We start from the raw sequence: 14,712 nt of genomic DNA, 5'->3' as shown, positions 1-14,712 counted from the left end.
TTGGGCTGACAGTGACCGTGTCTGTACGTTACCTCTTCGTTTTGGCTCGTCATGATGTAGGACACGCACAGGTTGGCTAAGACCACTGCGCTCACGTTCAGGATCTACAGAAGCAAACACCAACATGGATCAGAGGCTTGACCAATGATTTCACAGGAAATCTTTTCAGTCAGCAGCAGAACCTTTAAATTATCCCACTGATGTGAGGTTAAATCTGAACTGGAACATATAAGAAACCTGCAGGTGTTTTCACAGCTATAGTCTGTTTACTCTGGGTTGGTAAACTTGTAGCTTTTTCTCAGGGTTTGATTTCTTTTCTTGTGTCACTACAAACCACATGAGAATGTTCAGTCTACTGATTGGCCAGATGTGTCTGAGGTGAGAGAAACAAAAGTAAATACAGGAAGAAGGTTCTGCACTACCGCACAGAGCATGGAGAATATTTTAGCTAAAACCTACAACGTACAGCTGGCTTTGGCTCAGATCGAGGATGGATCACATTCACACCATAAAAAAATGCTCTTTGTTCAACACTGGTGCAATTACTGCGTTCACACCTGCACAAACCAAAACGAACCAGAGTTTGAATTGAACAGGTTAAAAACCACCTCTTTGTTGTCCAGTGTTAGTGCGCTCTGTTAAACACTCCAGACCTTCAGCCATGTGACTGTCTGAAGTTGTACAACATCAGAAACAACACTGCAAACCATCACACTAAACAGCGGATTCATGCACAGATAGAAACTGCAGAGGCAGAGAAACAGGTGTTTGGTCTGTTTTTTGTTTACCGATGGTTTGCACTTGCAGGGACACTCTTGTATGTTACACTGCTCCACCTGGACAAAAAGGCACACTGTCAGCTTTTACAGCTGACGTCACACTGTCATCATTTGGTGCCCACAGTTGAACAGGCGGGTAATCATCCGCCCTGAGCACTCACGTTGTCGTAGTGCTTCTTGACGATGGGCTCGTAGAAGCCGATAGCCTCCTTGTACTTGTTCTGCATGAAGAGCACGTGAGCCACGTTCAGCTTCCAGGTGTCGTTATCGTTGCAGTACTCCACCGACTTGCGAAAAATCTTCTCCACCATCTGGAAGTTCTCGCGGTTCCAGTAGATCTTAGCCTGAGCCATGAGGACAACGATGTACCTGTGAAGAGATGCGGCCAATCAGAAAGTAATCCTCTGTTACTGAATTTGCTTTGTTTCCATTGAGGAAATGAAAACACGGCTTAGTGTGTTTATGTTTGCGTGTCCTCACTTTTCCTGCATCAGTTCGAAGTCCTGCACGGCTTTCTTCAGCAGTTCCTCATCTCGAGTCAGCCTGGTTTCCTGCAGCTTGAAGAAGATGAGTGATTCACACAGACATTTTATTTGTATTCAATCCTGTCCTGCAAGAAATCGGCAAGTTCAACTGCAAGCCCCTTTGCAACCAGCCTCCAAACCACGTTTTATAGTTCTGAGTTAACCCACAACGCCACTCCTATAACAAAAGCATGTCTGATATATAACCCCACAAAATAAAATACAGGCAGTGTGAAAATGCTGTGTGCAGTAAGACAGAAAGAGCAGCGTGAGGTAAACAACCTGCTTTGATAGTTTGCGTAGCTGTTCCGCCAGTTTTCCGTTCATCTCTTCAAACTTCCTGAAAGCCTGAAAAAAGAACGCAGGTAATGAAACATGACGGATACTAAAGACACAAAAACAAATCTGATGCTGAACCATCATACTGGTCTTTTCCAGCCGACTGTCATCCACAGCATTAGTTGTGTTTCATTCACAGTGTTGACTGGTTAGCTCAGCAGGTTAACGTACTATGGTTCATGTTTCTAGCACTCCAATAACGAGTATTATTTTGTAATTTCATCCTTCTATACACTCTCTGCCGATTGTCCAGGTCTGGATTGTGGCAGCAGCAGTCTAAGCATAGGTGTTAAGACCCCCCCCTCCCAGCCATCTCCTCCAGTTCTTCTAGGAGGCTGGTTAAGTGTTCCTAAGCAAGCCAAATTACAAAACCTCTCTAGAGTGTCCTGGTTCTGCTCTGGGGTCTCCTCCCAGTTAGATATCCCTGAAGCACCTAGAGAGGGTCCAGGAGTCATCCTATTCAGAGGCCTGAATCACCTTGACTGACTCCTTTCGATGTGGAGCAGCAGCTCAACTGAATGACTGAGATCCTCATCCAATCTATGGCTGAGTCGAGAAACCCCTCAGAGGAAGCGGATGTGTCTTCAATGCTGCTTTCAGTCAAAACGCAGAGCTCGTGGTGAGGGAACGTAGACTGAGCCATAAAGAGTTCCTCTTTACCACAACGGACCGCTACAACGTCCTCATTGGTCCATCTGTCAGTCTCGTCTCACTTGTGAACACCCTCACATAACTGAAACTCCTTCCCCGTCCTGGAGTCTGCACTCTCTTTGTTTTCCAGCTCAGGTGTAAAGGTACTAATTCTCATTTCAACCACTTCACTAAAATGATCTGTTTCATTTACAGTCATTACAAAGAGACTCAGAAAAATCTTGCACATGAATCCAAGTCCAAGCTGGAAGTCGACATTTCAATGAGAACAGTTTAAACAGAGCTTAAATATATTTTTCGGCCGTGAAACTTTCATATCATGTGGACATTTGGTTGATTTTATACAGATCATTAAAAATAGCTTCCTATTGTTAATAAGGTGTCAGGTGTTTTGTACCGTACCTCCTCTGGTGCCGTCTGGCAGGTCAACAAAGCATCAAGAAACTCGTACATGTACTGAAAAAGAAAAAGAAACAGATGACTGTTTTTGTTATTACTAGTCATATTTGTGCAGACGACACTACACCAGATGTTCTAATTAGAATAAAATCAACTGGCTGGTCTCTTGAGGATGCTCGTTACTCACCGGGGAGAGGAACTTGTAGGTGAGATGTGCGTTTTCTGCCAGGACATCAGCTGCCAGGTCAAAGTACTGTGAGAAGTCCAGCAGAGAAGTTAATGCCATCTTAATGAAAGACTTGCAGCTCTTTGTTTTCAGCTCTTTCCACTGGAACTCACACCACATGAGTCCAAATCCCTTTGCAAACAGTGTTACTCCCTGCGTGGATGCTCACTGGTGGAAACTGCTGACATGCTACAGAGAGGCGTCGTGGTGTTTATGGAGAACGGCGATAAATCTCTGAATAATGAGGTCAGCGTGAGCGCTGTCAGGGAGAGGAGCTGTTCAGAGTTTATAGGGCTGCCAATTAAAACTAACTGTATGGAAAATTTTAATTTACTGAGGAAAAGTAAAGAAAAAACATAGAAATTAATTGTAAAACTGTGTTTTTGGAGCAGTAGATCTGAATATTGATGCTTAAAGTCAGAAATTCTTTATCTGTCTTATTTAAACTGGCACGGTGGCAGATGCTTTTGTGAAAGATGTTTTCTTGATTAATTTCTTGTGAGATTTATTTTTGTGTCTTTTATGGTTCAGTGTCTACTTTTCTTTATCTTTGTTTTTACTTCTGTCTTATTTTGGTAATCTGCAGCAGCTACTTCCTGTCGCCTCTGTAATTTTCTGCCACACCCTGATAAATTTCAGCTGTGTCTTCTTCTTCTCAGTTTTTGGTTATTCCACCTGGTTTCCCTCCTCGTGCTCCTTTGTGTTTCTGAGATTCCTGCGTTGTTTGGCCACGTGGATGTTTTTTAAAATGTTTTTTTTCTGAACCTTTGTGAGCTAAAACTGCTTGTTTCAGTTACCTAATTACCTGAACTAATCTGAGCTGTTACGAGCCTTTAAAGCCACGGTGGAGTGGGACAAATTATTTCCCACAGTGTTTGCTGGATCACAGCAAGAGCCTGTCTGAAAGTCCAAATAGCGCTGAATACAGCACGTTTCATATTGATGTTATTGGTTATTGGTAACTTTATTGTCCCTAACGGGAAATTGATTTGCAGTATGTCCGTACAAACAAACAGACAACCAACACATCACATACACACTCCAAAATAATATAATATAATATAATATAATATAATATAATATAATATAAGCCTGAGAAAACAACCTAGATTTTTCATCAAAAAAGTGCAGTGTGCAATGGCAACAACACTTATGGTTTAGTGTTAATCTATGTCTCTGTCTTCACTGCAGGCACTCTATAACGATGACCTGATGGAAGCAGTTGAAAATCATTAAAGAGAGGATGATCTGTTAAGTCTGGTCTTATTATTCAGGGACATATTACCGTACCAAGCGATGATACAGAAAGTTAAAACAGATTCAATAAAACTTTTATAAAAAATCATTTCAGATGAAACATTGAAACCTCTCAACCTCCTTAAAAAGTCTTTGTTGAACCTTTTTCACTGTAGCAGCAAGATGTGACTCAAAGGACAGAGCCTTATCAAGAACAACCCCCAAATAACTGTCCACCAGTTCAATGGCTGCACCATTTACCACTGTTAGTGCAGGATGGCGGGATGTCTTCCTGAAGTCAATAACCATGTCCTTGGTTTTCAAGGTTTGCTACAGCAACAGGAACAATTACCAGGATCCTATTGTTCTAATTTCTATGCACATATTTTTGCTTTTATTCAAATGTACTTTTTACTGAGCCTCTTAGCTCATCTGAAACACAAGCTGTTTTTAGTGCCGTTTAAGACAACCTGCTGACTGACCCTCAGAAACACCGGGTTATAAAAGCAGCTGCATGTGATGATCACAGTAAGGAAATATACCGTCACAGGCGTCACGCAGGGCCAAGACTAGAGTGTTTGAAGCAGCCTGAGCTTCTGGCCCACAGGGAGTACTTGTACATACGCTACACTGACTTTATCAGACACTTTGCTTATGTTTAATATGAACATCCACCGCTGGAACATGAGATACATGACAGAAAATCAAGAAAAGCATCTTTGACCTGACGTTTAGCAGGTCAGTGGGAGTCTTTGCTGCTGTAGTTGGTCTCCTTCAGATAAAATACTGCTGCTTACCTCGTGTTTGCAGTAGAGCAGCAGCAGGTTTCCAAAGGTGACGGGGGGGAAGGAGGGCTGCTGCAGGAGGAAGGCCAGCTTCTCGAAGCCCTCCGACGGCTTCGTGTCCATGTTCAACAGAGCCTGGTTGTGGAGTGTCACTGGGTCCAGTTCCTGTAAAAGTAGACATAATATAGGAGATGAAGTACATAATACTGCACTGAGTGTACAAGAATAACTGCACTTTTTCGAATTGAAGCGGGGCTGATTGCTTTTATAATGAACCACATAAAACTAGTTGTACAGACTTCAACAGAAATACAAACTTTCATCGTTTGTGAGTTTTCAGTTGCTCATTTTGTTCTTTTTTATTGTTAGTGTATAAAAGAGGCACAGCTGGAGGGAGAAGGACTCTTTGAACAGCCTGTTTAAATTCTTGTTTCAGTTTCTAAAGATGAAGAAGCTTTTTCTCCTTCACTGTTTCTGTGTATGAGCAAAAACACCAGGTCTGGAAACGGTCACTTTGCTCCTCGTGGTGAATTTAATTAAAAGTGTCCGAGACTATAAAAATGTCACGAGCACCGTTACACCTGAGATCATGAAAAACTGCTGTGGCTACAACAGAACAGTTTATGATGATGTCAAACATCATATTTAATTGACATCATTTAAAATGATGCTCAGAGTCGAGGATGGCTCATTCTGTTAGACGGTGTTTGTCTCGTCTCCTCTCTCCTCGTATCTCCTCCTCACCTCCTCTGCTCACATCTCACGTGGGAGGGACTAAGGAGGATGAGCACCCTGATCCTCCCTTTGTCATATTAGGAACAGAGACATCCTTTAAACTGGCACACTGAGACTGAGCTGCAGGTCACAGTCAGGAGGACAGAAGAGACAAGGAGGCACAGGTTAGAGAAAAAAGCCCCCCGCCCAATGAGTGGTTGTCTATAGTGATAAACAGTAAAATGATGGTGTTTACGTTCTGTTCTACCGATTATTTAATTCACAAAAAACAAACACTTTAAATCATATAAATGACTAGAATAAGAGTGTATTTTTTACACTCTGGATCCATTTCATTTGAGTGTTGCTGCTGTGGTCCCATTAATTTCAGCCTGTAAAAAATTTAGGTAAAACTTCACTTCCTAGTATTTCTGACTCAGTGCACTTTGCATGGATTTCCACTAGGGGGCACTAGTTGTTCATAAGCCATGACTCAGAGGCAGTGACAGGCTGGACCAAGGACAGTGTCCCATCTGTACATTAATTTTAAATAAGTCATGTTAGGATGATAAAAATACCATCATTACCTCCATGTAAGCCTTCACACCTACGTCTCCATTCTAATCTTGAATTAATCTCTGTTATCTACAGGCTGTCAGGCTCAGCGAGCCCAGGCAGCCTTAATTCAGACAACTACTGAATAACAACACAGAGTCATTCGTTTCCTTCCTTTCGATTGAAGTCTTCACCCTAACAGTAATGAATTTGTGTTTATGGGGGCCTCCAAACGTGATTGTGCAAACAGTTTCATGTCCTTACCTCATCTGATCTCGGGGGCATGTCTGTCAGAGCCTCCTGAGCTGTTTTCACTGCAGGAATCCACATGGAACACAACAGAGAAGAAATCAGGTCGTTTCAGTGCACATAGAGGTTTTTTTCTGAGAAATTTCTCTTTGAGAGATGAACTTTATGAACCTGGGAAACTTAAACAGCGCAGAGTCTTGAAAACCTCATAAGGAAAATCGATAATCATCATCTGCAGGCGCCCCGTGGAACTGTTTTCAGATGTCAATTCCTCAAACATGAGCAAAGCTGATTTTCATCCTCACTCTCTCTCCCTACCTACCTGTCATTTAACGCTCAATATCTAATAAAATCAAAACTGTAACACATGCCACAAAGCATTTACAGTTTTTCTACAAAAGGTTTTTCTGAAAAACAAAGTTCTGATCACTTCTTATTGGACTAAAAGTATCCCACTGGTCCTCTGGGCTTATTGTTAGGTTCTACCTACCCCTTTAAAAGGATTTTCTCCTGTTTGGCACTCCCAGCTGGAAATCTTTTAACAAAAACCTGTAAGGCTGACAAGTAACGTCTAGTTTCTGAAACTAGGAGTGTTTAGACTAACCCTAACCCTCTCTCACAGTGGTTTTCCGGTGACCTGGTGGCTCTTATTTGGGGTTCATATCTTCCTGAAACACACTTCAACACGCAGACAGCAGAAGCCTGAGATCAAATCAGCACCAGTGGTGTTGATGAGGTTAATAAGAAATGTCCAATATAGCCAAAACGTGCTCGGGATGTCCCCTAAAAACGTTTCTGAGCTCATCCCTGCAGGCTGGGTTCAGCACATCTTTCCATCCGTTTCATGCAGCAGGTGACGCGACTCTCCGTCCGTCTGACAGAGCCGGCCGTTTGATGTGGGCTTCCTTCCTGCATGTCGTCCTCTGATCACTGTTCTTTAAAGCTTTGGTCTGATAATGTGTCAGAGGGTGGAGAAAGAAAGGACTACAACCCTGCTTTTGAAGATTAAAGGAAGCTTTGCAAGTTCTCTTGCAGCCGATTTTCATCTCTTTCTATCGGTTTCTGTTCCTCTTATGAACAGGGAAAAGTTTACGGCTGTGACCTGGTTTAGGACACAAGCACTGAGCCTGCAGTCAAGTAAGAAAACACAGTCCCAACACATACATCAGTTAAAAATTCAAAGGACTGAAAAAGACCCAGGTCATCAACACTGACAGGTTCAAGGTTCGAGTCCCTCGGTTCTAACCTTTTTGGCAAACAAAGTTAAACGCTCACTTTTTGCATTGAATGTAAAAGTGTACAAGCTCCTTCAAAGGCTTTTTCAGTGTGTTTAATCACATGCATACGTTTTGCTTTAGCTTGCTTAAAGTAGTACCTGATGCTTAACAGACAGACTGAAACTGCACTTTGTTAATGTTATTACAGATGCTCTGAATAGGAGAATCTGGTGTGCAGTTGTTGTGTCCATGGTCATTTATTCATTGCTTTGCAGAGTATTTTTTGATGAATAAATGACCATGGCATGTTGCGTCTTTCACAAAATTTCTTAAGGTCTAAAACATTAAGGAGCCCTGGCCACCAGACTCACCTCAGTGGAAACTTCTGGATTTGTTTCTTGTCGCAGACGCTGTTTTTTCTGCACTGGTGAGGTTTTACACATGTGAAACCACAACGAGCGTAAACAGTTTTACAGGCCTCTTCTTGATAATTGCGGCCTATGCAAAAATATTTTTAGGCTACAGGGTAAATATCAAATTTTTTTTTATTTTTAGTTTCTTTCTTCTCTTGGTGTTCAGGAAGGGTTCTCCGGGGCTTTTGAAGGACATTCAAAGCTCGTCTTTGTTTCATTCTCTGCATCAATAATGTTGAGTTTCGGGCTCTGGGGAGGCCAATCCAGGACTGATGGTTTCTATCCATTTATGCTTTTACTGCATTGGCAGTAAATCAAACTATTGGCAATCAGACACTTATCTTTGCTGCATTTCTTGTTTCTTGTCCAAATAAGAACTTTGAAAGACCTTCAGAAAGCTGGAGAACTATTGTTCAAGAGGACTTAAAAAATACAAGTCTGGCTCATTTGAATCAAAATATAAAGTAATGAGGGATGGTTCAAGACTTTAATCATTTATTCATTATTTACTACAGTTATTATTAACTTTAACCGCCTGCGGACTGATATCTATGTGACTGAGCAAAACTTTGTGATAGCTAGCTAACGTCGGCTTGTTGTTCTCCTCACTGTGACCTAAAACCAGCGATTAATCCACCAGGAAAGTGTTTACTGTGGTTGAGGGGAAGGTTTAAGGAGCTTTTACGATGGCTTTTCTTATCAGACCCAGGACCCACATCCATCCTTTATAATGTAAACAGTGAGAAACAGCCGCTAACGTCAGGTTAGTCAAACTAAAGACCAGCTCTCAGCACACCCATGTGTCTTCACAGAGGATTTAGATAGCTATGATTGGCCACAGCATGGATAGGTTTGTGATGTTCCTCAGCTCTTGTGTGGTTGGTGTCTGAATACTGACTGTGGTTCACTTTACAGCCACAGTTGTCATCAATACTGTTTTTTTACGCGGGCTCGTCTGCCACCTCACTACCTCTCTAAGTGACGTGTTGGAAACAGATGGAGGTTCTTACAGTTCTTCAGCTCGTAATTGATTGCAGCTTTGAGGTTAAAAGCTTCGATCAGGGCCGACTGATGCAGGACCAGCGTGTTTCCCACGCTGTGGATGTCGATGCCTTCGGTCGTCATCCCGACACTCAGCTCTGGTACGCAGAAAAAAAACAACCCTCATGCTGATGACAAAAACATGATCTAAAAATAATAAATATCTAAAAGAGGAGAAAATCACAGCTATTTTTACCTGGATGTTCCTTGATTCCACGGTCTATGATCTCTCCGATATACTTGAGGGCCTGATTGTGGTTCTTCAGGCTGTAATAAGTCAGGGCGATGTTGTAGGACAACGCTGAAAATAAGAGACAAAAATGACACAAAAACCCAGAGGTGTACAATCATTTTATCTTAATCAATTTTATTTAAATGTATGATGAATTCAAGTCATGTCCAGTTTTTGTTCTGGTTCTTTTTGTTTAACAGAAATAGAAACTCATCTCATCTGCAAATATTTTCGGTTAACCTGAAAAATAAACCCTTTCCACTGTAAAAAGTAGTGCGGAGTTGATTAAAAACCCAGAGACAGCTGATATTCTCCCACAGACTGTGGATTCTCCCACAGACTGTGGATTCTCCCAACGCCACCAACTATAAGAAATGAAGGACAAGATTATTTCTGCAGGAGGAGCTGTTTGGGTCAACATTGCTTTTTTATAGAGATGGAGCAGATGAAGATATGTTACTGGACCGTCCTTCCAGCGGTTAGACAGCGTCGTCTTATTGGCTGTTACGGGTGAATATTTTTGGGTTTCCAGAAACACTCCAGTGACAGTAAATAAATTGTCTTTTGATTTCAGGTCAGTGCATAGAGAACAGCTTACTGAATGTGTGTTTTTAACTGATCACCTGGCACGTATCCCAGCACTTGCATGGCAGACATGAACTTCCTGCAGGCCTCCTCATACTTGCCGTCCTGGTAAAGCAAACAGCCCATATTGTAGACGTAGTCCGGGTCGTCCGGCGGCAGCTGCTCCAACAGCGACTACAAAAACACAACAGAAAGTGACGCTAATGAAGGCGTGTCTGGCTGTGCATAATAAGGATTAATCTGATGCTATACTGAGCAGAAATGGTATCGTGTGTTAACAGATGACGTGTTAAAGCTCCTCACCTTGGCAGCGGAATAATCTTCCTCACAATATTTAATGCAGGCCTGCAGCTTGACCATCTGTGCCAGAGAGAGACAATAAACCGAAGTTAAAACAGGGACACGGCAACAGCAGCCAAGTGCTAATTTTAATATGGGGCCAAAAAAAAGAGCCAGTACAAAGTGTAATCTGTAATGCAAACTGTCATCCATAACCATTTTTATGAGCTTCTTTTCCCACATTTGGACCTTTTCTCCAAAACCTCTGAACTTTTCTTCTTGATATTATCACAAGGACAAAACAAGCTTAACCCTCTGAACCCCAGAAAGCTTCTAGATGATACTTTTACTCTGGTCTAATTTTTACAACAGCGCAATAGCTCCACTGAAGGTATGTCACAAACCGTCCACGGGCAAAGGAAGGGAGGATAGAGTGGGTCATCAGAATAAAAATAATTCACATAACAGGACGGCAAAAGGTTTTGTTGTAAATTTGTAAATTTATAAGAGAAATCTAACCCAGTTACAGTTAAATGTATTGAAAATTTGTCACCAGCTTTCATCATCAATGTTTCCATTTTTTTCTTGTAGGTTTTAGTTTTTTATAAATAGGAGATCAGGAGATTTTTTCTTGCAAATTTACAAATTTAAACTTGAAATTTCTGTGTCTGTAAAATATATTTGGGAGTATGTGTGCGAATAAAAATATAGATTCAGCCCCAGCAAATGGCTAAATTGTCGTTACGTGACTATGGCTCCTAGCCGACTCAGTCTTAGCTTCTCGGGACTGTTTAGCGAAAACGATGTATTTTTGCTTTAAAAGTGACACGCTGACTAAATTAATTTTCATAAAATGCCACATTATTAGGCATAGATTATAGATTAGCCTTCATTCTCTGCCTTGGCAGAAGTTTGTCTTGGACAAGTCAGAGAGACGCGCCACATAAAACGGCGTTTATGATGCTGTTTTAAATTCATACACACAAACACACACTCGTAGCTTGACTTATTATCATTCAATGATTTATAATGGTGCTAAAGAAAATTTGCACTGATTAACTTACAATTTGTTACCCTGCACCTTTTCAACAGCGTATTAGAGCCACTGAAGGTACAATCAGGGCGTCGACTCTTGTGATTTATATCTTTGGTGATTTTCAGAACCTGCTTTATCACTGACGCTTCAAATATCTCCTGGAGGAAGATGGAGGGAGCATGCTAACTATCTCTTTAGACCAAACTTTGAATTTGATTTAATTAGATGTCATTATACTCAATTTTCCCTGAATTAGACCTTTGGAAAGCTAAAAATCGATGACGGAATAGCCAAGGAGGTAATGTTTTTGGTAGCATTTGCATGCGTCTGTAAACACGACAGCTTTTGAATAAATTCTAATAAAACTTTGTAGGGGTGTAAAGTGGAGTCATGTTAACAATCCATTAAAATTTGGCTTACACCCACTGAGGTTGTCAAGGTCAACTTCATGATTTATTGGTCTAATATCATTATAAACATAATATCACATCTGACCTCTGACCTTTTCTTCAAGGTCAAAAGTTTGATAAGAAAGTCAAAGTGCTTCCATGTTTCTCATTGCCATTGTTCATACTGACAGCAAGACATTTGTGAGGATTCTAAATATCACGTTACTTTGGACCTCTGACCTCATTTTCATGGTCAAACTTGTCAAATCTCTTTTATGTGCAGAATTATGCTTAAAATTCTACTTCCTTTGTTTGTATTGGTAACAGTTAGGAAGTGATTCTGGTGTACGGGGATTCTAAATATCACATTAGAGTTTGCATCCAAATATCATGACACAGCTACTCTGACCTCACTTTTACATTTCACATCTGCGTTTCTTTCAAATTGACCCCAAATGCGATATATCTTTAAATAAAGTATTGTCAGGAGAAAGAGAATGAGCTGTTAGGAACACAGAGTTATATTACTGTAGTAATATTACACAATAAGATCAAGTAATTAATTTCAGGTACTTACAAATCTGTACCTATAATTCATTGCCGAGTCCTTTAGTGTAATCAAAATAAACGTCTTTCATGATACCTGTATCTAGTTTTTACTGCACTACAAACTTCCTAAAGTCTTTAAGTTCTTAAAGTAGATTTAAAAGAACAAAGAATACAAAATGTATCTTCAGAGTAAATATCACCCAGAGAGTGAGCTGCCTTGACGCAGGTTTGTGTGCTCTGAGTGCTTCTTGTTGCATCTGTTTTTACACCTTCTGGTTTTGATGGATGGTGTTATTTTTGTGATTTTTTTGTAAAACCAGACACTTTTTCTGGTTTGGGGGTTCAGAGGGTTGACTCTGATGCACAGGCTGCCTTCTTGTAACTTTGATAAAAAAGTGTGGCCCTTGTTGCTGAATTACAAACATTTTTGTTTGCCTTTGTTCATTTATTGTGCATTTATGGGCCATATGCATTCGCTAGAACACGTCTGGTGAACAAATGTTCCTCGTGATGGAGATCATCTAACAGATGGTGTTAAAACAATTCTGTACAAATAAAGTGGAATTGTTCATAAACTGACAAATTTGATGCAATGATGAAACACCTGGACCACAACACTTCCAGCTCTTCGTTTATTTATTTAAATGACACACGCATGCACACACAGCTGGGCTCAGTGTGTGTGTGTGTTGTACCTTGGTTTGGCTGCTGGGGTTGTCGAGTGCAAATGAAGCCTTGGTGGCCTCGGGATAAGCACCAGCTTTGTACAGGGACTGGGCGTAGTACACTTTGTACTCCTCCACCTCCGGGTGCAGCTGCGTGAGCTGCTCGTAGCACTCGGCGGCGTTGGTGAAGTCCTGGATGTGATAGTAGCAGAAACCAAGCAGAGACAGCGCCGCCCTGGACTGAGACACAGGTGAAAGGAGGAGAGAGTGACCAGCTGAGGCACATCTGTAGAGAAAAACACACAGCTCACCTGAGGATGTCTGAGCACAAAATGCAGACATCTTCAGCCCACCAGGGTTCCTGCTGCATTTTAAGATGTTCTTTTCTGTATTTTAAAAACCGTTTCCTTTTTAAGATCTCAATAAATAAAAATTAAGAAAGAACAAAACTGCAGGGATAGTTCAGTAGGTAGAGTAGTGGCCCCATGATCGGAAGGTCGGGGGTTCGACTCCACTGAACGGCTACCCTGAGGTACCCCTGAGCAAGGTACCGTCCCTACACACTGCTCCCCGGGCGCTGCATTGGTGGCTGCCCACTGCTTCACTGGGTGAATGGGTTAAATGCAGAGGAACTATTTCCCCATGGGGACTAACACGCACACTTTACTTTACACTTTACAAAGCTGAAAACAATGTCTTGCAGCAGTGCAGTAATCCCTACAACTGAAAGTGTGCCAGATTTACTGAGGTGCAATATGCAAAAATGCACTTACAATGTGCTAATTTAAAAAGAAAGATGTAGCCAGTTTATTTCAGTCATAATGAAAGTAACGTACTGAGAGCAGAGCAAATTAGAAGGGAAAAAATGAGTGACTCAGATGAGGGAGCGAATAATTTACTACCCAAAGTAATATAGTTTCATCACAGTAACAGTGAAGCAATTCAGATCAATGACAAGACACTATAATAAAATTAATCTTATGGATCCAATGATGAAGTCTTGAAAATGAGCCCCATTAATTGCTGTATTTGGACAAACATGTATGTAATAGCTTTCCACACCAAAAAAAGCCCATGTAACAAACAAACAAGAAAATCAAGTTGTAATGTTTCAGAGCTCTCTGTGTGCACTGTTGAGTAGAGACAGGAAGAGAGAGAGGATTACTGTTTCTTTAAGTCTTATATCGCGGGTTGCATATCTCCTTTCCCCCCTTGAAGATTGGCAGACTTACCTTGGTGTGTTTTTGGAGCTGGCCGTTCAGGATGTGAATGGCATCCACATACTGACCATCTTTAATCTACAACGCAGACACATATTTATTGGGAAAAGCTTGAGTATGTAGACTGATTAACACTCGCTCTCTTTATCCAATCACTTGTAGTAAACTACAAGGACTGGAGCGATAAGAACTTCAAAGATTAACCACCGGTACAAACCTACAAACACTGCAGTTTACATTTTCTCTGTTTATTATAAGTTTAAACTTAAGCCGAATTTACGGAAAGTGCATCTCAATTCCAGAAAAATATAATTCGTCTTGGATAAGTACTTCATTAAGAATGAAACACTAAAATAAACGATTTGTGAATGGAGTTTGGTTCACGCTGTGTAGCTGTTAGCTCAACAAGCTAAGAACCCTAACTAATTGGCGTATTCTCACCAGTTTGTAGATCGTAGCCGTGTACTCTCCGTCTTTTATAGCAGTCATTGCTTCAAATCTGCACTCTCATCAAACAGACACTACTTGTGGCTTCGGGTTTTCCCATAATCTGGGTCGTAGCATTTAGCTAGCTTCTGCTTGGCGAAGCACGGAGAGCATAGGAGCTGTTACTTAGCAACGGAGGAGAG

The 14,712-nt window shown here is 41.2% G+C and overlaps 1 protein-coding gene across 2 annotated transcripts in view; it reads right to left on the bottom strand.

Annotated features, from left to right (window-relative positions):
• Window positions 1-14,712, bottom strand: part of ift70 (intraflagellar transport 70) — an 18,646-nt gene extending 3,934 nt beyond the window's left edge. The window contains exons 1-16 of one of the 2 annotated variants that reach the window (XM_004556409.3): window positions 14,525-14,712; window positions 14,096-14,161; window positions 12,894-13,103; window positions 10,249-10,305; window positions 9,984-10,119; window positions 9,325-9,429; window positions 9,098-9,226; window positions 6,473-6,522; window positions 4,952-5,104; window positions 2,880-2,945; window positions 2,696-2,749; window positions 1,586-1,651; window positions 1,260-1,336; window positions 941-1,148; window positions 789-836; window positions 33-104 (exon numbers count right to left, since the gene is read on the bottom strand). In XM_004556409.3, coding sequence (XP_004556466.2) covers window positions 33-104; window positions 789-836; window positions 941-1,148; window positions 1,260-1,336; window positions 1,586-1,651; window positions 2,696-2,749; window positions 2,880-2,945; window positions 4,952-5,104; window positions 6,473-6,522; window positions 9,098-9,226; window positions 9,325-9,429; window positions 9,984-10,119; window positions 10,249-10,305; window positions 12,894-13,103; window positions 14,096-14,161; window positions 14,525-14,572 — 1,545 coding nt within the window. In that variant the 5' untranslated portion in view covers window positions 14,573-14,712. The remainder of the gene's footprint in view (window positions 1-32; window positions 105-788; window positions 837-940; window positions 1,149-1,259; window positions 1,337-1,585; window positions 1,652-2,695; window positions 2,750-2,879; window positions 2,946-4,951; window positions 5,105-6,472; window positions 6,523-9,097; window positions 9,227-9,324; window positions 9,430-9,983; window positions 10,120-10,248; window positions 10,306-12,893; window positions 13,104-14,095; window positions 14,162-14,524) is intronic. The other variant, XM_004556410.3, reaches the window with a different exon arrangement.

This window comes from Maylandia zebra, linkage group LG4 (genome assembly GCF_041146795.1).
Source record: "Maylandia zebra isolate NMK-2024a linkage group LG4, Mzebra_GT3a, whole genome shotgun sequence".
NCBI classification, from domain to species: Eukaryota; Metazoa; Chordata; class Actinopteri; order Cichliformes; family Cichlidae; genus Maylandia; species Maylandia zebra.
The sequence above is the reverse complement of the archived record's forward strand: the minus strand, read 5'-3'. Positions and strand labels throughout refer to the sequence as shown.